The sequence below is a fragment of the Camelina sativa genome, chromosome 17, assembly GCF_000633955.1.
Source record: "Camelina sativa cultivar DH55 chromosome 17, Cs, whole genome shotgun sequence".
NCBI lineage: Eukaryota > Viridiplantae > Streptophyta > Magnoliopsida > Brassicales > Brassicaceae > Camelina > Camelina sativa.
The window spans coordinates 27,960,789-27,982,871 of record NC_025701.1 but is presented as its reverse complement, the minus strand read 5'-3'; the positions used below and the strand labels follow the sequence as shown (position 1 = coordinate 27,982,871).

The window sequence follows — 22,083 nt, the reverse complement described above, 5'->3', positions numbered from 1 at the left end:
CAAAAACGTTTACACATGTGATACGCACGCTTGTGTCTCTCGGATCTTTATGACAAGGTTTTTGTAGATGTTTCTTTTTAACGTTTTTTTCTAATTAGTCAAGTTATCTAAACACTAATTAAGATCATGGTTTCATGGTTTATTGTTGCATTGATCGGGGTGATATGAATGATACAGAACATAGAAACCGGACATTAACCAACTATATCATGAACTCCGGCCGACAAGAGACCGGTCCTAATCGGTTTAAAAGTGAATCAAAAAAATCTCAACCCACCCACTAATAATTAATGCGTAATTACAAATTTACCCTCAAAGGAAAGTCAAAATTACACAACAGCGTCGTTTCTTTTCTTTCTCTGTACCTCGCCATTAATCTCCATAAATCGCGGTGCCTCTCTTCTCGCCTCTCGCCGTCTATTTGGAACGGAGGTTTGCTTCCACCCCCCTGTGATAATTCTGTATCCGATTGACGCAGAGTTCCGAGATCTCTGCTCTTAAACTCGATGCTCTTCCATTAGTCGCAAAGCGTAAAGGAAGATTGCTTTTTTTTTTTTTTTTTTTTTTTTTTAAATTTGTTTCTCTCTGGTTCAAAGCAAGCAAACTATGGGGTCGTCGTCTTGTGAGGTCATCGATATATCTACTAGTGCTCGGAGGATAGGCGTAGACAATCGTATCTCTCTCCGATTTTACTTCAGGATCGCAGATAATATCCTCAAACAGGTCACCTCGTCTTCTCCTACTCAGACTTTTTTTTAATTTTTGTTCTAATCAGACTCTATGGAGCTGTCTTTGTGTCTTTGGGGGTTTCTTTGTTCAGACCTGATTCTGTGCTCAGTGTAGTTGAATTTCCAATTCTTTTGCACAGTTAAAAGGTTTGATTGTTGTTGAGGTGCTATTGGTTATGTATTTGGCATATGTTCTGCAATGTTATAGCTGCTTCCTCGAGTTCTATTTTAGATATATCAGTTTCAGATTTGCAAGTTTGCTTATGATCATGGTGGACTCAGAAACTGGTTATGATGAAAAAGAAAGAGAAGAGAAATAATGGAATTAGTGCAAGTACATGCCACATTCATGTCCTGTAGTGGAATTTGGGATATCAGATGCTCATTTTTTCGAGTCTTGTTGTTATGTGTCTTAGTACTCTTAACATTTTGCTTTCTAAAGTCTCAATTTTATTGTTTTTACATTAAAATTTAGTTGTTGTTTCTCTGAAGGTCATTGTTTTAAGACTAAGTCATCTTGTTTAAGGTCTTTTTTGCTTGTCAAAGCTCCTAATTAATCTGCATAAATGTTTTGTAGGCCAATATATTTCGGGCAGAGAAGAATGTTATTGATTTATATGTCATGCTTCTGCGGTTTTCAAGGTGAGTATTATACTTTATATTCTTTATAGCGTCAGATCCTAGTACTTTTTTTTCTGAGATCAACTATGTTTTTTGGTTTTCTCTAGCTTGGCTCTTGAGACTATACCATCCCATCGAGATTACAGATCATCTCTAAAAAGCAACAAAGAGTATTTAAGAATGGTAATACGGTAATGGATATATATCGTTATGACCGTTTGGTTTTTCATTCAGTAGTTTTGATGTGAGCTTTTTTTATCTTGTGTAGAGACTATTGGATGTCTTGACGGAGCTGGAGAAGTTAAAACCAGTTGTACAGCAAAGGATCGACGAACTGAATCCCAAACTCGTACCACGATATAATGTGCAAGCTCATCCAGCAAATGGTTCCCTAGGCTGGTCTTCGGCCGTAAAACCATCGTTAAATAGCTATGATCATACAAAGGTGTGCCTAATGCTCTACTCTTGTTTGTCATGCATACATATTTCAATAAATTTGCATTGTTCTCTGTTCTTAATTCATTCTGGAACTTTTGGTTTCAATTACTAAAATAACATTATAAGATTAAAATTTAAGCTGCAGTAGATAAACATTCCCTGCTCCTTTCTATGTTTCTCTTGTTCGGCATAGGTAAGAAATCCTCCTGGACATAATTTTGGCTACATGGGTTCCAGGGGTCAACAATTCTTGAACGCTGCACCACTCGAAGAGCGTTTCCGAAAGATGTACGTCTTCAGTTTTGTTTCTCGAAGCTTTCTCTCAAGGAAGGATCTTTGTTGTATTTCTCACTGTTTTTCTGGTCTCATGGTCCTGTCTTATAGATTTTATTAACTTTATGATTTATCTAGGTCAGTGAACTTCCGACCAAATGAAGAAACCCTTTCCAAGCATTCTGTCTTGGGTCCTGGTGGACTTCGTGCACAGTGGCAGCCACCAAAGAATGATATAAAGGTATCACAGGATGCTTGGTTTTTTTCCATTATAATCCACTTTTTCACATCAAGCTGATGTACGTTGTGTTATATGATCCAGGTTCAATATCCAAGCAATATAGATTTTTCGCCAGTTGAAATCCCAAGGTTAGATTAACTAGCTTGTGTGTTCATTTCTTACATATTCCACTCTCTCCCTCCAAACTTTTTTGCTTGACTATCTCATGCCTATGTGTTCACCTTCCCTACTCTCTCTCTGGGAAATCAGCTTCCAACAATTCGTGTCTAGCAAACCAATGATAAGGAATGACAGTAATGATGAACCTGAAAGGCCAATAGTGGAATCAAGTTCTACATCTAGTGAAAATATCCAGAAAAATTACACTGAAGAGCTTTCTTCCATGATTTCTTTTGAAGAACCCGAAAGTGTTAATGATAACAGTCTCACTAGGCAACCTTCACCACCTCCAGTGCTTGCAGAAGTTCAAGACTTGGTTCCTGCTTTATGTCCTGAAGCTAGAGAACCGGAATGTAAGATAGAAAACTCTCTGCCAGATGAGTCTCTACGGTCGGAGTCTCCTCTTGAACTACATATTGTAAGTTTGCTATCTTTCTCCTATCTTTTTCATTATTCTGATGTCAAAGTTCATAAAAATATACTTAGGGCTGCATCAATTGCTTATTTTATTGTGTTCTGTAGCTCATCCTATGTAAACACTAGACTCATGTTGATGGGTCCAATTCCAAACACATATCATATATTTTCTATCTAACCTTGGGGTTTCAACACATAATATAGAACTAGTCTTTAGTTTTATTGCTACCTTGTCCGAGACTCTGAAAATATAAGATAGACCTAGAATAAGTTTGTAGACAACCACTGGCTCTATGTTCTATTATCCAATTGTCTTCATATTTTGAGAATTATCTTTATTTGCAGGCAACAACAATGATGGATACCTTCATGAGGCTTGCCAAGTCAAACACTAGGAAGAATTTAGAGACGTGTGGTATTCTTGCTGGCTCACTAGTAAGTCGTATTCAAATTTGAAAATGCGATATTGACATTTAGCTCATGAAAAAGGATCAGCAATAATGATATTTGTGAATCACTTGTGTGCAGAAAAACAGAAAATTTTACATTACAGCTCTCATCATACCAAAGCAGGAATCAACATCTGACTCGGTAAGCTTAGAGTCTTGTTTTTGTGTTTAAACTTAGTTTCTTCATAAACACATTCTCACTTATTTCTCGCTCTCTCTCTCAGTGCCAGGCCACAAACGAAGAGGAGATATTTGAAGTACAGGACAAGCAATCCCTTTTCCCACTTGGATGGATTCATGTGAGTAAATATGAATTTATATCTCTAGCTCTAACTGCTGTATTCTTGAAGATCAGTCTTTGTTATCTGTTAATATCATTTTTCTCGGTTATTTGGTCTCATAATATAATTGTTTCTTTACTAACTTGCTAATCACTATCTCCATTTCCTCAGACGCATCCGACACAGTCTTGTTTCATGTCATCCATTGATGTTCACACACACTATTCCTACCAGGTACGGACAAAACCTTTTAAAGAATTTGAGAAAGACTTTTACATATATCAACAATGGGTTTACACTCCTTCCTCATAAAGAAGTCATAAACCCTAACCCTTTCAATTACAATGTTTTCAGATTATGTTGCCAGAAGCTGTGGCAATCGTTATGGCGCCACAAGACTCTTCAAGGTATAATACACAGACAAAAGACCAAAAATTCATATCAGTTCATTAATTGATTCGAGAAACCCTAAAAGGATTATGTTTTTTTATAGGAATCACGGAATATTCCGGCTGACAACGCCGGGAGGAATGACGGTGATAAGAAATTGTGACCGGCGTGGGTTTCACTCGCATAGTTCACCGGCAGACGGAGGACCAATTTACAATACCTGTAAGGAAGTTTACATGAACCCTAATCTCAAGTTTGATGTCATTGATCTCCGGTAGCATCAGTTGTGCGTTTGAAAATGAAACTATCTATGTTCTCTACGATTGTAACAATTCCGTGTTTGTTTATATCCCGATTTTAAATATGATTTACATTTGTTTTTCATGTACAATTTTTTTTATGTTAACATGTGAATTCATGTAAAACTGAAAATAAACCAAGACAAATTACAATTATACTGTATAATGATTTGTACCATTGTTGGCATTTTTGTCATTAATCACTGTCCAGTTCAAAGTGTATATAATGTATGTTTTTAACAAAATCATTTCAAGACTAGCAAGTTAAAACTGCAACATCCCTCATGGCATCCATGGAGTTCCACTGGAATCAATCTTTATCACTCCCCCTTTGGTTCCGCAGACATCTTGTCTCTGTAGATTTCTAAGAATCCATCCGCAGCTAATGTTTTGGGCATATGCGATCCGAAACGCTTCCTCTGGAAAAGCTTATTAATATACTTGCAGATTCAAGGGGCAATGGAGGATACCGGCAGTGAAACAGCTACTTTTGCTTAATATGCAATGATCTTAGTTGCCTAGGCGTTGAAAGTTTCATCAGGTGGCATATCGTTAACCAAAAACATACAGTTGAGGCAGAGGTTGGACTTGGCCTGGTTCCGTTCTTTATGAATGTTGAGCTCTTACCATGCAACCAAAGGGAAAGTGCAAGAAAAGAGGACCTCAAGAATAGCAATAAGAAGTAAATGGGGGACATGTCATGTCTAATTTTCTAAAACCAAAGTTTTATCAAATAACTTAAAATAAGAATGGTTCAAGTTAGACTTGGCTTTTCAACTACCATTTAACAGATGTCTAATGTTGGTCATACCTTATTCCATTAATAAACTTATTTATTTTAAATCAGCTTTAAAATGTTAAAATATAGATGTGCACCAATCCCTGGTGTGTATATATAGATTTAGTATGACATTGGTGTTACCCACATCTTACTTATCTCTGACTTGAAAGTTAAAGAGTCTTTTATTTCAACAAAACTAGATATTGAGCATTTCATATGTAAAAGATAGGTTCTTTGAGATAGATATGAACCATTTTGTGTCTGATTGCGTCATCTCATCTGTCATTGAGTGATTGTGTCCAATTCGAAATATTGAAGCAACCTAAAAAGTTTGTAGTAAGTAACACTAAAAAAATGTGTACAACGTTCGAGAAAAACTCACACAACAATTTGCAGACACAATCAAACGAGGAAACATAACTGATCGAAACTCTGAACATCTCATATCATCTACTTCTTGTTCTTCTTCTTCTTCGTCTTATCTTTCGAATGGCGTAAGATCGAACCTAACCCAAATGTTGATGGGCCGTTGAGGACTGGAATGATGGAAAAGCTTCCTCCTCCTTCTCCTTTCTTTCCTGCGTGCTTTTGCGGTCTGAACTGATACGCATTGCAGCAAGAGGACCGAGAAGAAGGCCTATGGTTGTTAACATCTCTCAGCATTGCTCTCTTAGAATTAGTAACCGAACCTGTAGAGTTGCTTCTAGTGAGCCGAGGAAACGAACATATCAGACTCTTCTTTATGTCGCAGTTTAGGCTCGAGCTTCTTTTGAAACTCCAAAACGACTTTGATGACTTCTCTGCTTCTGAGTCAGAGTTTGCTCCGCTCGCTCGCCCGTTGGTTTCCTTCTCGCTGTGTTTTGTGGGTAACGGTTGTGGCAGGGGAGGGGATGGAGAAAGGGAGGAGGTAATGGGAGGGAGTTCATACTTGTAGAGACGTTTTGGTACAGTGGAAGCTGCGGTTACATGGAAAGGAAGGATCATGCCGTCTGCAAAGATCTCATCGGCTGGTGAGGAATCTCCTGGATCAAAGTTGTTCGAGATATGGAACTCAAAGTCTGGGTTTGATGAATCTAGAAGAGTTTCGTCTCTTCTGATCAGGCCGGATGGTTCTACTACGGGTGGTGGTGCTATCTCGGATTGGCCAAGATCACTTGAGAAGGAAATCCGCTGGTGACTTGAATCCGTGCAGATCATAGTGAGAAAACCAAACAACAACAAAAAAAAGTCAAAGCGAGTGAAAATGATCTCCTTCAATGTCAAAACTTGTTCTTTTAGAAGATGAATATATCTTTTAGAAGTTTGAGTGAAAATGATCATAATGTTTTTAGAAGTTCAAATAAAACTCCTAAGTTGGTGGGAAGAAGTTGAAGTTTCGAATAAAATAATGGAAGGCGTAATCTGTCTAAAGATTGTGGTAAGCCACTCACTTCTATAAGGAGCAATTGCTTACATATATGTCATAATATCTAAATGTATTTTCACAGGGTTTGAATAAGTATGTTACCGTTACTATTGAGGGATCACCGTATCAAGTTAAGGATTAACACAAACTCAGCCCAATCTCATACTGAATTATCTAGATGCAAGATATCTAACTTTGTGAGAAAAATTAAGCAATAACTTACCTCAAAGAAGTTAAGAAGTTCTCCAGAAATGCGAGGTCAGGCTTTGCTAGTTGCTGGTGTTGGGTCAACCTTAGGTGATTTAAGGATATATTACATAGATTCTTGTCTGGAAACCTGTGAATCCCATCAAACAACATAGGATAGCACAAATATCATTGGTAATCATATTTAGATATTGTTTTCAAACCTCTGGCCAAAACAACACAAACTAATGCAACAGGAAACCAAAATAAGTCCATGAATAAGAAGCTTCTCTAAGGATTTTTCAGATCATTCATTCTCAGTATTAACATGTTTGCTTAATCCAGAAGAAAACAGCAACAAATAGAGTTTGTTTTTGTTGAGAAAGCAAGGGCCTAAACACTAAACTTCAGTGATAATAATCAAGTAATCTGGATATGCAACAAAGAAACCAACTTAACCTCAGAGATGTGAGTAGAAGCTTGTCCTGTCCTCAACAGACATTGCCCGATCTACCGTTGGGTGAAACAAGCAGCATGTTATTCTTGACATTAAGGAACCGAGCCGTGAAACAAACTCGAGAACAAGAAGTTTCTTATGTTAAGAAATGTTAGCCAACAATATATACTCGGCAACAATAAGAGTAGACTATATGGGACAAGACTGAAGAAACCTTTAAAAAAAAGTGAAGCAAACTGCATCATTGAAAAAACACAAACAGCTAGAGATAACAATTAGACTGGAGATGAATATGATGTTTACTAAACTAAACATTATCTGCTTGAAAGAGTGTTTCTTCATGGACCGGAACATTGCTAAAACTTGAGAATGTCTCAAAGTAGAACAAAGAACAGAGAGAGAGAGACAATGAAGCAACTACCATTACTAAAATTAAAAAAGAAAACATTACAATTAGTGAATGAATGATGGGATTACAAATTTACCAGTAATCCACTTTACAACAAACAAGAAGGGGGATTAGAAAACCATAACATATCCCGGTTATCTTCACAGGACCACCAGAAGCAAACATTGCTAAAACTTGAGAATGTCTCAAAGCTGAAACATTGCTAAAACTTGGGTACATATTCTTTGGGCTAGAAAAGTAAAGACCTTTATCACGTATCCTGAGCTCCTCCAGGTCCATTGTATAAATCAATCGTTACTTCTTCATTCAACCACAATCCTGGAAAAATCGTCTGCCAAAAACAAAAAGATAGAATTAGTAATCCAAACAAAAAATCAAACTTTTGAATTGAAAGTAACAAAAACTTACATTCAATTTCTTCTGAACAAGCCTAGGTCTCTTCTTAGGTCTTCTGGAAGGTTTTTTCCCAAAGGCAATGGAGAAGTCTTGTTCAATCTCTTCTCTCGTCAACGGAATTGAGAATTTCAGTTTCTCATCATCGTTCTCCGAAGAGATGATGGTGCTTCTCTTCACCCCAATTTCATTATTCCTACGAAGAGAAGAATCAATCGCCGGCGATTCCTCTCCTCCTGGTGGTTCACTACACGCAGCTCTCCTCGTCCTCAGATTCCACGGCCTAGCCGCCGCAACTACCTCACCGTTCTTCGCTCCGGATCTGGGTGCGTGAGCGTGATCGGGAGACGAAGAAGAAGGAGATGGTTGGTGATTGTGATGTTGTGGTGAATTTGATGATGAGGGTAGATTGACGCATCTGAGGTATCTCTGTTGACCCCAACGAAGATGAGGTAAAGGGAAGTTGTGAAGACGTTTGGATCTTTCAGGAGGAGGCTCCATTGTTATTGTTCTTCTTCTTCTTCTTCGTCTTCTTCTTTGTCTCGTCGGCCTTCGAGAGAGAGAGAGAGCAGTTCAAAGTTGTTTCGTATTTATTCTCAATGAGTTTATTATTTTGTTTTCCTTTTTTTTTTNTTTTTTTTTTTTTTTTTTTTGTTCTAATGGTGTGCGAATTATTTGGGGGTAGCGTTTATATATAGGAGGGAGGGAAGGGACAAGTAGACTTCTTAAGCAAAAAGGAAATAAAACATCAAATAACAACTTTCAACTTTGTAAAAACTAAAAAGGAAAACAACAAAAACACAATAAGAAACCATGCTTAAAGGTTTTAAAAAATGGNAAAAAATGGGAAGATTAAAATATGATGCATTTTTTTTTTTTCTATACATTGCAATCTTTATTTGGTTCCTCAGTTATGTTATTATGACCATAAAATACAAAAAAAAAAAAATTGTTTTAACAATAAAAAAATTTGCAATGGCTTGAATCATATATGTGAGACATGTTGGAATTAAGCTAAACTTTAGGGATACTTGGGTTTGAGATTTTGTTTTTACCAATAACACCAAATTTGAAACGGTTTTGTTTTGATGGAATTGAAGAAATGAAAATAAAGATAGTGATCTAAATTTTTTTGGTTTTAAAATTGATTTTTATATTTAGTAAGAGTTATTTAAATTTGATGTATAGATTTGTGTGGTTTATTATATAATGTTTGATGTTTATAAAAATCAATTTCATGCTTTGTTTTCAATTATCTGTTTCTGATTCCATGCAACATAGATTTATTTTTTGTTTTCACGTATCCGTTTCTGATTCCATGCAACATAGATATTAAGCACAAAATTAAATTCTAAAATCTTGAGGCTAATATCTATTTCAACATATGATTTACTGAATAGATTTTAGTTTTAGATGAATGTAGCTTAGTCTTTTAATAGTTTTGGATGTGATTGATGCATCCATTCCAAACTCCAATTTCCATTTCATAACAGTCTTCCAAAATGTTTTATGAAACCATCAAGGCCCACTAATTTCTACTAAAGCCCATAAAAAGCCTTTTTCTCCTTTCACCCCTCTTTCACCTTCTTCAATTTCTTCGCCGAGATCGCGAGTTTCACGACGCCGATCAGCTTCAAAAACCCTCGGAATCTCATCTCTGCAACTCCCAAATTCATGTCATCTTCCAATTCCCAATCACACCTCTAATCCCTATTCACCAACCACAGTTTCTGCAAAACCACCAGAATCAATGTCGTCGTCTTCCACTTCTATAATGGACAACTTGTTCCAACGGAGTCTCGAGGATCTGATCAAAGGCTTTCGTCTCCAGCTTCTCGGTGAATCCAATTTCATTTCCAGAGCTTTAGAAGAGATCCGCCGCGAGATCAAAGTCACAGATCTCTCAACTAAATCCACCGCTCTTCACAAGCTCTCTTACCTCGCAGCACTTCACGGCGTCGATATGTCTTGGGCGGCGTTTCACGCCGTCGAAGTTGTTTCCTCTCCACGGTTCCAACACAAGAGGATCGGTTACGAAGCAATCACTCAGTCGTTCCATGAACAGACCTCGGTTCTGCTTCTGATCACTAACCAGGTTCGCAAGGATTTGAATAGTGCTAATGAATACGAAGTAAGTCTAGCTTTGGAATGTTTGTCTAGGATTGGAACTCATGACTTAGCTAGAGATTTGACTCCTGAAGTGTTTACACTCTTGGGTAGTAGTAAAGCTTTCGTTAAGAAGAAAGCAATTGGTGTGGTTTTGAGGGTGTTCGAGAAGTATCCTGATGCTGTTAAGGTATGTTTTAAGCGGCTTGTTGAGAATCTTGAAAGCTCTGATCCGCAGATTCTGTCTGCTGTTGTTGGAGTGTTCTGTGAGCTTGCCACAAGAGATCCTGGATCATGTCTTCCTTTAGCTCCTGAGTTATATAAAGTATTGGTTGATTCAAGGAACAATTGGGTTTTGATTAAGGTTCTTAAAATATTTGCTAAGTTGGCCTCGGTTGAGCCGAGATTGGGTAAGAAAGTGGCTGAGCCGATATGTGAGCATATGAGGAGGACTGTTGCCAAGTCCCTGGTGTTTGAGTGTGTTAGAACCGTGGTGAGTAGCTTGAGTGATCACGAAGCAGCTGTGAAACTTGCGGTTGCAAAGATCCGGGAGTTTCTGGTGGAAGATGATCCGAATCTCAAGTATCTCGGTCTTAATGCATTGTCGATTGTTGCTCCAAAGCATTTGTGGGCAGTATTGGAGAACAAAGAAGCTGTTGTCAAGGCTCTGAGCGATGAGGATCCAAATGTGAAACTCGAGGCATTGCATCTCTTAATGTCAATGGTGAATGAAGATAATGTGTCGGAAATCTCCAGGATACTTATGAATTATGCGCTTAAATCAGACCCATTCTTCTGCAACGAGATTATATTTTCTGTGTTATCAGCTTGCTCCAGGAATGCATATGAGATCATTGTTGACTTTGATTGGTATGTGTCTCTTCTTGGTGAGATGGCTAGAATCCCACATTGTCAAAGAGGGGAAGAGATTGAGCATCAGTTGATCGATATCGGTATGAGGGTTAGAGATGCTAGACCGCAACTAGTCCGTGTTTCTTGGGCACTTCTCATTGATCCTGCATTGCTCGGAAACTTGTTCTTGCACCCGATATTATCTGCAGCTGCGTGGATTTCAGGGGAATACGTTGAGTTTTGTAAGAATCCATATGAAACTGTGGAGGTGCTTCTGCAACCACGCACTGGTCTATTGCCCCCCTCCATAAGAGCTGTCTACATACATTCAGCTTTCAAAGTTCTTATCTTCTGTCTCAGGTCTTACTTCTCGGCCGAGGAATCCACTTTGTCATTCTCGGCTCAGGAGTTTAGTTCTGCCTCTTCATCCATGAATGCGTTCACATATGAATCTATATTGAATCTGGTGAATGTGATTGAGCTTGGTTTGGTGCCGTTATCTGGAACCCATGATGTGGAAGTGCAGGAGAGAACTAAGAATGTTTTAGGTTTCATTGGTATGATAAAGCAAGACCTAGCTGAGAAACTAAACCTCCAAGACAGTGAAACAGAAGTTTTTAGAGTCACTGCATTCATGGAAGATGTGTTCTCAGAAGAGCTCGGTCCTGTTTCTGCAACTGCACAAGATAAGGTTTGTGTACCGGGTGGGTTAGAGCTGAAAGAGAATCTCGGTGATCTGGAAGAGATTTGTGGGGAATTTCTTAAACCAGTGGATTCAGTTTCATACACGGACAAGATCAGCTTCTCTGTCTCCAAACTTAGAATCAGAGATCAACAAGAAGCCTCCTCATCTTCATCTCCTCCACATGAAGCTTCATCTCTGCTTGCTGAACACCGCAAACGCCATGGCATGTATTATCTTCCTTCTCAAAAGGACGATCCTGATAGCAACGGCACGCCGAACGATTATCCTCTGGCAAATGAATTAGCAAACGAGATATCCCCGGATCCATTTAACCCCAAGAAGAAACCGAATCAATCTAAACAGAGGCCTGTAGTAGTGAAACTAGAGGAGGGAGATGAATCAAGAAACCCTCCTCAAGCAAAATCAAATATAGAGACAGTTAATGATGATGAATCTTTGTCCCGAGCAATCCAAAGCGCTCTTCTGGTAAAGAACAAAGGAAAAGAGAAAGACAAGTCTGAGACAAATCCGAATTCGGGACAACAGGAAAAAGAAGAGAGCTCGAGAATAGAAGATCACCAGAACTCAGAAAAGAAGAAGAAGAAGAAAAAGAAGAAGAATGGAGAGAGAAGTAGTAAGCATAAATCGCGAGGGCGAAATGAAGTAGCTTCTGCTTCAGAACAAGTTATAATCCCAGATTATCTATTGTGAGTGAGTGAAATTAAAACCAGTTTGTGTTCTTTGAGAGTGTTTATGTGCATATACACAGAAACCAAACAAAATGTATTGTGTAATTCTTTTTGTGTATAGCAATTTTCATGTATTGGTTTCTCCGTTTCTGTTATAACTTGTAAGAGAGATCTGATGAAACCTTATTCTAAAAGGACAGACTTTTTCTTTTCTTTGTCATATATATTATAAGATAAGATAGAAACATACATAACATTTAGGTATGATGATGATGATCATCATCACCTAGTATTATTATAGATGGTACTGACACACTTTAACTAGTAATTAACCACTTCATAATCAGCGAAAACATGTCGCTAATTAATAAAACGTGATTAACAATCCTTTTTAACAGTTTGGGGTAGCAATCTGGCAACTGCTGGTGACTTTCCTTGCGTTAGGAGAGTTAATGTACTGGCGGAGGCTAGGGTTCCTCAAGTACCCGCAAAGGCATGGCTTCTGCTCTCTCAGCTTAGCGCAGCATGCTTGTGACGGTGGCGAAGATGACGTCATCGCCGCCGCACATGGAGCCAGCTCCATCGGCGAGCAAGTTACCCCTTCTGCCACCGGGATTTTAGCCACAGTCACCAGGAGAATCGCCGCTGCGAGAGCTAAAACGGAAACCGACATTACCTTCACCATTTTTCTTCTTCTTTGAACTTTCTTTTATGTGTTTTGTGTTAGTGGTTGTTGTGTTTTCAGTATGTGTCTATAAGCTATCCCCTTCTATTTATAGAGAAGGAAAGTGTAATAAAGCTTTCTCATTCTATCTCTTTTGGGCGTTGTTTTTTTACTCAATTCTTTGTTAGAAAAATATTTGGTTTTCATGTGAATTTTGTTTGTTTGTTAAGAAAGATTGCTAGGTGGTGAGAGGGTGACACAGTGATAAGGCATAACATAATTTATAATTGAAAAATCAACCAAAATTGTGGTGAATGTAATTGAAAGAAAATCAAGAATTAGACAGCCTTTTAATCCTAAGCCAGATGATTTTTTATTTTATTTTATTTTTATGATATGTTCAAATTATTTTCAGGTTATATACTACAGTAGTAATTTACAAAAAGAAAAGGCTGGTCAACTAGATCATTCGATAGTATTTCTTTCTTTTCACCAAAATATTATTTTAATACATTTCACTCAAAATAAATAAACGCTAAATTAGATATGTATATTTTTTTGACGAATTCCTCAAAATATGCCATTTTAGTTTTTTTTTCCAAGGTAGCACAAAATTTTTATTTTCCAAAAATACCACAAACACACAAAAAGAAAATTGATTTTTAAGGATGTAAATTATTTTTAAGACAATTTTATATTTAGAGTATATATTTAGGGGGTAGGGTTTAAATTTTAAGATTTAGGGATCATTTTTTATATTAAATATTTAGTTCACTTTTGTTGTATTTTTGGGGGAAAAATTAAAAGTGGTGTTTTTTGAAAAAATAATTTCTGTGGTATTTATGTGAATTATACGTTTTTGTTTACTAATTATTTAATAAGTTAAATTTGATAAGAAAAAAATTGTTTTTGGGTTAAGAGTCTATTAAAAAGAATTAGTAGAAAAATACATAAAATAGACTTTTTGTAAAATGAAGATAAACTATAGAATAAGTAATCTGGCAAAAACAATTCACCACGTATAGCGATATTTATTTTCATTTTGTAATGCGTAGAAGAAGCGTGCGCTTCAATGTTGTATGTTGTTGGTAGTTTCCGGTTGTATTTTAAATTACTAAAACTCATTATTGATAAGTGTACATCCTACATAAACTGATACACATATATATATATATATATATGCTTGTATAATATAATAAGCATTACAAAATGAAAGTTGTACCATTACACCAACTAAAGTATTCTTTAGTGCCAATCTTCTCTCTCGCACTCACTCACACAAACAAGTGAGACAACAAATAAGACATTAAAATTCGTAATTTTATACAACAATAGATATATGGCAGTATGGCACTAAGATTACCCACTTTGTATTGTTTGCAATTGCATGCACTTTAGACGACATATACCTACAAAATGGGTCCAAACACATTGTGATAAAAGCTTGCTTTTACATCATCACGATTCACGTCTAGTGAATAGGAGTAACAAGTTATCAGTTGCAATTTATTGCTTGCCATTTAATTTGTATGTACTTGTTTTTTTTTCCAAGTCTGTGGTGTATCAAATTATTATTTGGACTTGGTTTAATTCACAAACTTCATGGATTCATACATCCATTAATGATTTCTACATCTCACCATGACACCTACTAAATTTTACTTAAATATCTTATAAATGTCAAAATAGTTCACCGTGCCCAATATATTTTGTTCGATTGTCTATTATAATGATTTGGAACCAAGCATATGTTATTTTCATATAGATCATTTGCTTGGTTTAAAAGTATGAAACGAATTTAAACAAGAAAGAAGTTATGAATAGGATACATATTACTAATTTACGAAACTAGAATGTAAACCCTTTCCCAAATTATTCTCAGCATACATGGTGTTGTCAATTATTTTTGTCAAATATATAATGTTGTCAATATGGTGATGATGAATAGAAGAACAAAAGAGAAAACAATAATGATAATTCGATGCAGGCCACAAAAGATAAAAATGAACAAGTAATATTCCATGAGAGCTTTAGTTACGTCGGTCAAGTTCAACTCCCTCAAACCCGTCATTACTAAGTTACCCGAGTTCTACCTTCTTTCTTATCAAAGATGACATCTGCACTTTGGATAATTGCACATTGCTATATGTGGAAAAGAACTCCGGATCCCCTTCACGATGTAACATGGTAAATGTTCTCGATCTCTCTTTCTTCCGAAGAGGGATGCTTCTTGGAGCTTCGTTACTAGAAATCTTGAAATATCATGTGTGACTTCAAGTTAATTTGGATGAGATGTTCCATTTGGGTGGTTTAGGCTATCCAAAGATACCTATACCAAAACAGAATTTTCAGCAAATAAATTACCAAGTAGTTTTCCTTATTCTTTTCGTATGATTTATGATGTTTCATTAGCTCGAGACTATATCAGAACGCAAACTGGTAATAAAGCTTCAACATGGGATACTTGTACACCTCATGGCCTCTAATTCCTTTCCTTGGCCCTTCTAGAATATGAGAGTTGGGACTGTCCATCAACTTACTAACTACATTGTTGTTTAAGCTATTGCTTGAAGCTGGTGGTGCATTCCTCATCAACATTCAGACTACCAATTATTCAATTTTATTTCTCTTTCTCAACATGACGACATGACTTCAAGATCTACTGGTTACTAGGAAAAAAACCATAACTTTCCTCCAAGCTTTACAAAATATTAATAATGTATTAGTAAGAGTATTTTCGTTATTTTAGGTCTATACTTGTGTTGTCCTAAATGTATACTTTTTGTAGTCGTCTCTCTTTATTATCAGGAATAGAAAGCGGTAAAACTAGATATGGAGAGAATTTATAAATTTCCGATTTTTTATTTTATTTTAGATCATCTTTAGTGGTTCTCTATTTTTGCCAGTAAACTCTATTCTAAAGTAATTTTTGCTCCAATCTATTTTTATTTTCACTTCTATAATAGAGATTGCTGTTTTTTTCTTTATATATAGAGTAACTCTAGTTTTTTCCTCTATAAATAGAGTTGAACTATTTTATTTGCAAAGTAGTTTTTTTAATCTTTAACTTCTTTTACTTATGACCAAAATAAACAAAATAAATATTTTTAAGAACTAATAATATAAATTTAAGTATAGATATTTATTCTAAAATGTTGAGACTACTATTTGCAAAAGATAATTTATATAAATAATAAAATTTATTTTTCATTTGTTCCATAAAAATTATTTAAATACAACAAAAACTAATAATTTAATAATGTGAGAAAAATACATTAATGCTGATGGTTAAAAATCTAGTATATTTTATAATTTTTGTATGATGTGATGCTCTTTATAATAATAAATTCTTAATTTAAATAAAAATAATAAGTTTATGAAAATGTTACAAAATTTAAAGAAAAGTGGGTTATTTAACAATTTTTATAAATAAAAGGTGTTAATTGTAAAATAAAATTAATACCTATTTGGAATATGTTTTTTTAGAGGAAAAAATAAGGAAAACTATTGGAGCAAAACTCATCTCTATTAGAGAAATCCTCTATTATACAGGGAAAAATAGGAAAACCCATTGGAGATGGTCTCAGTGAAATATATAACATCTAAAAGAGAATGTATCTCTTACGTTTAGAGTGAAACACTGTAAACTGTGTGCTTTTTATTTCTTTTATTTCAAAACTATATTTTGTTCATGTTTTTGAGTTTCAGATTTGGGATCTAAATTTCTAACAAATAATTCTACAAAAGTGTAACTCCTCTCTAGTTATTGGTCTCTCATTCTCAACATGTTATCCTCTTCTTCTTCGGATTCATCAATTAGACGATCATTCATGACCGTTGGCTTAAACATGAAGTCAACTTGAGGAATAAGATAATTCTTATCTAACCGAGTTATGGTTAAGAGATAAGGACTTAGGATGTTAGGAGTTATCTAACATAAGTATCTTCCTATTAGGATTAGGAATAAGGTTTTATATATAAGGAGATATCTAGTTGTGACATAACTTATGATTTGAGAGAGAGAGGTTGTAAGGCTTAAGTTTTGAGAGAATTTTCTTAAGCAATAAAGAAGGTGTTCTTTGAGACAGTCTTGTGTTCTTAAATCAGTTACAAACAATATTTGGTATCAGAGCTAGAAGAAACGATGGCAAAAAATGAAGATGTTGAGGCTACCTCAAGTTCGAAGAAAGGAGGCGGACCTTCTTCAATCAAGTGCCCCATGTTAACCTCTAGCAACTACACCGTCTGGGTGATGCGAATGAGGATTCTTCTTCGTGTAAACAAGGTGTGGGATGTCATAGAAACAGAGGATGATGACGCTGATGTCAACGATATGGCTATGGCCTTGTTGTTCCAATCGATTCCTGAATCTTTGATACTTCAAGTCGGCGAGTTAGACAATGCAAAGAAAGTCTGGGAAGCTATCAAGAGGAGACATGTCGGTGCAGAACGAGTCAAAGAAGCTAGACTACAAACGTTGATGGCAGAGTTCGACCGTCTAAAGATGAAAGATACAGAGACCATCGATGACTTTGTAGGGTAGCTATCAGAAATCTCATCAAAGTCAGCTGCTCTAGGAGAAGACATTGAAGAACCTAAGCTAGTCAAGAAATTCCTTAAGAGTCTTCCTCGGAAAAGGTATATTCATATTGTGGTGTCGCTTGAGCAAGTGTTGGACCTCAACAAGACAAGCTTCGAGGACATTATGGGGCATTTAAAAACATACGAAGGACGTATTACCGAAGAAGAAGAGATGCAAGAAGATCAGAGCAAGTTGATGTATTCAAACTCAGAACCTTAGCAACCTCAAGTACCACAAGCAAATCGCGACTTTAGTAGAGGATATTATGGAGGATACAGAGGCAGAGGTCACGGCGGACGTTTCAGAGGCAGAGGTCATGGAAGATTCAATGGAGCTAGAGATCTGTCCGAAATTGAATGTTTCCGATGTAATAAATTTGGACATTATGCTTCAAAGTGTCCCTGATCGGTTGCTCAAATTGCAAGAAACACAGGAAAACGACACAAAAGATACGGAAGACGCAGATGAGCTCATGATGCACGAAGTGGTGTTCTTAAATGAGAAGAAGGTGGTGCCAAGCAAATATGAAACAAGTGATGAAGAAGACAATACTTGGTACCTTGACAATGGGGCTAGCAACCACATGACAGGAAATCGCAGCTACTTCTCATCCTTGGACAATACTATCACCGAAAAAGTAAGATTTGGTGATGATTCTCTCATAGACATCAAAGGGAAAGGAACAATCGAGCTTGTTGATATGAATGGTCAAGCGAGAACAATGACTGAAGTATATTACATCCCAGGCTTGAAGAGTAATATTATTAGTCTTGGACAGGCCACTGAAGCTGGTTGTGAAGTAAGGATGAGAGGTGAACACCTATTGATGTATGATTGTAATGGAAGTTTGCTTGTCAATGCCTCTAGATCAAGAAATCGACTATATAAGGTCTGCATGAAGATAAATGACAGACAATACTTGAGCTTGACAACATTGAGTGACTCTAGTAGGTGGCATGCACGTTTAGCCACATAAACCATGAGACATTGAAGTCAATGATGGAAAGGGAACTTGTTGCAGGAACTCCATATGTCAAATTTGAAAAGGAAATCTGCGGGTCTTGTCTTTTGGGAAAACAAACAAGAAGAGTATTCCCCAAGGTTACTCAATTTCGAGCAACAAAAGTACTTGAGCTCATCCATGGAGATTTATGTGGTCATATTACACCGAGTACGAAGGCTGGAAATAGATATATCTTTGTTCTTATCGACGATCACTCGAGGTATATGTGGACAATATTGCTGAAAGAAAAGAGCGCTGCATTCGAAAAGTTCAAGAAGTTTGAAACTGTGGTCGAACGAGAATCTGGGGAGAAGATCAAGAATTTCAGAACGGACAGAGGATGAGAGTTCGTGTCACATGAGTTTGACTCTTTTTGTGCCATCTCAGGAATTAGGCGACATCTCACAGCTCCGTATACACCACAATAAAATGGTGTTGTGGAACGAAGGAACATGACGCTATTGGAGATGACTAGGAGTATTATGAAGCACATGAACGTCCCAAACTTCTCGTGGGGAGAAGCGATCAGACACTTAACGTATTTGTTGAACATGGTAGCTACAAGAGCAGTCAAGGACAGAACTCCATATGAGGTTTTAAGGAACAAGAAACCAAATGTCAACCACCTACGTATTTTTGGATGCATCACATACGCAAGAGTGGGAACACCACACCTCAGGAAGCTAGATGATAGATCACGCAAACTGGTACACTTAGGAACAGAACCAGGTACAAAAGCTTATCGACTACTTGATCCTCAAACGCATAAAGTAGTAGTAAGCCGTGATGTTGTCTTCGATGAAACAAGAGGATGGAACTGGAACCGAAGCAGTCAAGAACAAGATAGAGCTGGAAGTTTCACAATCCAGCTTGGAGAGTTTGGAAACCATGGAGTAAGAGGGTTTGATTTGAGTAATAGTGTCACTGGAAATAGTGGAGAGAATCCAGAAACTGCAGGTTTCGAAACAAAAGCTGGAACCGAAACAGAGGACAATGTTGGCGAAGAGCAAGAGAATGCAGAATCTGATTCAGATTCTAGTGGTAGAGGTGAAGTGAACGATGAGGATGAAAAGGAAAGTAGAGAACAAGGACAATTAGTGCTAAGAAGATCCAGCAGAGTGATCACTAAGCCTAAATATCTTAATGACTATGTGTTGCTTGCTGATGAAGAAGGAGAAAGGTTGCTAATGTGCTTAGACAATGAACCACAGGATTATAATGAAGCAAAGGATTCCAAGAATTGGTTACAAGCGTGCAAGGAGGAGATATGTTCAATCATAAAGAAAAAGACTTGGGATCTTACTGAGCTACCACATGGAGCAAAATCTATTGGATTGAAGTGGGTTTTCAAGCTTAAAAGAAATTCTGATGGGACAATAAACAAATATAAGGCTAGGCTGGTCACAAAAGGCTATGTGCAGAGGTATGGCGTTGACTTCGAAGATGTGTTTGCTCCTGTTGCACGGATTGAGACAACTCGTCTCCTTATCAGTCTCGCTGCATCTGGAGGATGGGAGATACACCATTTAGACGTTAAAACATCATTCCTTAATGGAGAGCTGAAGGAGACGGTTTATGTATCACAACCAGAGGGGTTCGTAGTAGAAGGGAGTGAAGACAAGGTTTACAAGATGTCGATGACATATTTGTCTCAGGAACGAGCTTGAGAGTCATAGAGAATTTCAAGAAGGAGATAGCTACAAAATTTGAAATGAGTGATTTGGGAATTTGAACTTACTATCTTGGAATTTAAGTGTGTCAAACACAGGAAGGAATCACTCTGAATCAAGAACGATACGCCTTGAAAATCTTGGAGGAAGCTGGAATGAAGGACTGTAATTCTACACAAACACCCATGGAAGAAGGTTTAAAACTGTCGAAAGCAATGAAGGAGAAGGATATTGATGGAACGAGTTACAGAAGGATCATAGGTTCACTTTGCTACCTATTGCACACACGACCTGACCTATCATACTGTGTAGGTGTCTTGAGTCGCTACATGCAGAATCCAAAAGAGTCACACGGAGCGGCCATGAAGCAATGTCTAAGGTATTTGAAAGGGACGACTTCACTGGGATTGGTGTTCAAGAAGTCAGCTTCAAATAGTGCAAAGCTTGTTGGTTACAGTGACAGTAGTCACAACGTAGACCCTGATGATGGCAGAAGCACAACTGGGCATGTGTTTTACCTCGATGGGAGTTTGATTACTTGGTGTTCTCAAAAACAGGACACAATTGCTCTCTCTTCGTGTGAAGCAGAGTTTATGGCGGCGACTGAGGCGGCGAGGCAGGCGATATGGCTCCAAGAACTTCTTAGTGAGATTACCGAGCTACCATGTGAGAAAGTACTTATCCGGATAGATAACCAATCTGCTATTGCTCTCACAAAGAACCCGGTGCTCCATGGTCGGAGTAAACATATACACACTAGGTACCATTTCATTAGAGAGTGTGTAGAGAAAGGGCAGGTCGAAGTTGAACATGTTCCCGGGGAGGAACAGAAAGCAGATATCTTAACAAAAGCTTTGGGAAGGACCAAGTTCAAGGAGATGAGAGATCTCATTGGAGTAAAGAACATGAGCAAGCAAGACTTCAAGCTTAGAAGGGAGATTATTGGCTTAAGCATGAAGTCAACTTGAGGAATAAGATAATCCTTATCTAACCGAGTTATGGTTAAGAGATAAGGACTTAGGATGCTAGGAGTTATCTAACATAAGTATCTTCCTATTAGGATTAGGAATAAGGTTTTATATATAAGGAGATGTCTAGTTGTGACATAACTTATGATTTGAGAGAGAGAGATTGTAAGGCTTAAGTTTTGAGAGAATTTTCTTAAGCAATAAAGAAGGTGTTTTTTGAGGCAGTCTTGTGTTCCTAAATCAGTTACAAACAATAATGACATGCCTGGCAAGCAGAAAACTTTGAGCTTTGGAAGGAGACACACTAAAGGATGCATAAGGGAATGTCTCACACTCATTATCTGACCTTCCAAATTGTGTGAGAAACAAGACATCTACTTTTACAAGACAAGGTTCAAAATGGGGCTNTATATACTAGAAGCACATTCGCGCGATGCGCGAGATAACTTTATAATAATTTTAACATATATTAGATTTATTAAAATATTTAAAATTTTATATTTTGTGTTTCGATAAATTATCTTATGTTTTTGATTTGTTTTGTTTTTAAATAAATATTCTCAGTCACTTAAAATGAATGATTATTCATTAGTTAAGCATTAAACTGAAAATGTTAATATGAAAGGTTACTTTAAAATATTTAGTCTGTATCTTATAATATATAGAGCTCTTCATGTTTTGATGCACAATCAAGACGTACAAACATTTTTTACGTTGGGAAAAGAACATTGATTACGTATAAAATAAAATAAAATGCGGCTGAGCATGGACATTATGTGTTAGTTTGTCCGCTTTTAACATAATCTATAAAACATCAATATCTTCTAAAACCAGACACCTCCAAGAAGGACAAGACAATAGCTTGAATTTCTCAAATAACCTTTTCTTTTGCAGAAACTCATAATCTTCCTTCATTCTCTGTGTAATTAATCTCATT

The 22,083-nt window shown here is 36.8% G+C and overlaps 5 protein-coding genes across 6 annotated transcripts; 2 read left to right on the top strand and 3 right to left on the bottom strand.

Annotated features, from left to right (window-relative positions):
• On the top strand, positions 342 to 4,496 carry LOC104758182 (AMSH-like ubiquitin thioesterase 1). Of its 2 annotated transcripts, XM_019238719.1 has the most exons (15): positions 342 to 432; positions 597 to 723; positions 1,306 to 1,370; positions 1,457 to 1,532; positions 1,618 to 1,794; positions 1,981 to 2,075; positions 2,199 to 2,301; positions 2,383 to 2,429; positions 2,551 to 2,878; positions 3,223 to 3,312; positions 3,406 to 3,468; positions 3,551 to 3,625; positions 3,779 to 3,841; positions 3,962 to 4,014; positions 4,101 to 4,496. In XM_019238719.1, exons 2-15 carry the CDS (start codon positions 607 to 609, stop codon positions 4,273 to 4,275), a joined length of 1,527 nt encoding a protein of 508 aa, XP_019094264.1. In that variant the 5' UTR covers positions 342 to 432; positions 597 to 606; the 3' UTR covers positions 4,276 to 4,496. The 2 variants fall into 2 exon arrangements, with proteins under 2 accessions (XP_019094264.1, XP_010479308.1); XM_010481006.2 differs by having other exon boundaries at positions 362 to 723.
• On the bottom strand, positions 5,397 to 7,422 carry LOC104758181. Its single transcript, XM_010481005.2, has one exon. The coding sequence runs from the start codon at positions 6,395 to 6,397 to the stop codon at positions 5,528 to 5,530; it is 870 nt and encodes a 289-aa protein (XP_010479307.1). The 5' UTR covers positions 6,398 to 7,422; the 3' UTR covers positions 5,397 to 5,527.
• LOC104758179 lies at positions 7,530 to 8,559 on the bottom strand. Its single transcript, XM_010481004.2, has 2 exons — positions 7,943 to 8,559; positions 7,530 to 7,865 (listed from the first exon to the last, which is right to left on the bottom strand). Exons 1-2 carry the CDS (start codon positions 8,426 to 8,428, stop codon positions 7,785 to 7,787), a joined length of 567 nt encoding a protein of 188 aa, XP_010479306.1. The 5' UTR covers positions 8,429 to 8,559; the 3' UTR covers positions 7,530 to 7,784.
• On the top strand, positions 9,501 to 12,468 carry LOC104758177 (AP-3 complex subunit delta). The gene has a single exon (XM_010481002.2). It carries the CDS (start codon positions 9,678 to 9,680, stop codon positions 12,279 to 12,281), a length of 2,604 nt encoding a protein of 867 aa, XP_010479304.1. The 5' UTR covers positions 9,501 to 9,677; the 3' UTR covers positions 12,282 to 12,468.
• On the bottom strand, positions 12,453 to 13,018 carry LOC104758178 (non-specific lipid-transfer protein 2-like). Its single transcript, XM_010481003.2, has one exon. It carries the CDS (start codon positions 12,942 to 12,944, stop codon positions 12,651 to 12,653), a length of 294 nt encoding a protein of 97 aa, XP_010479305.1. The 5' UTR covers positions 12,945 to 13,018; the 3' UTR covers positions 12,453 to 12,650.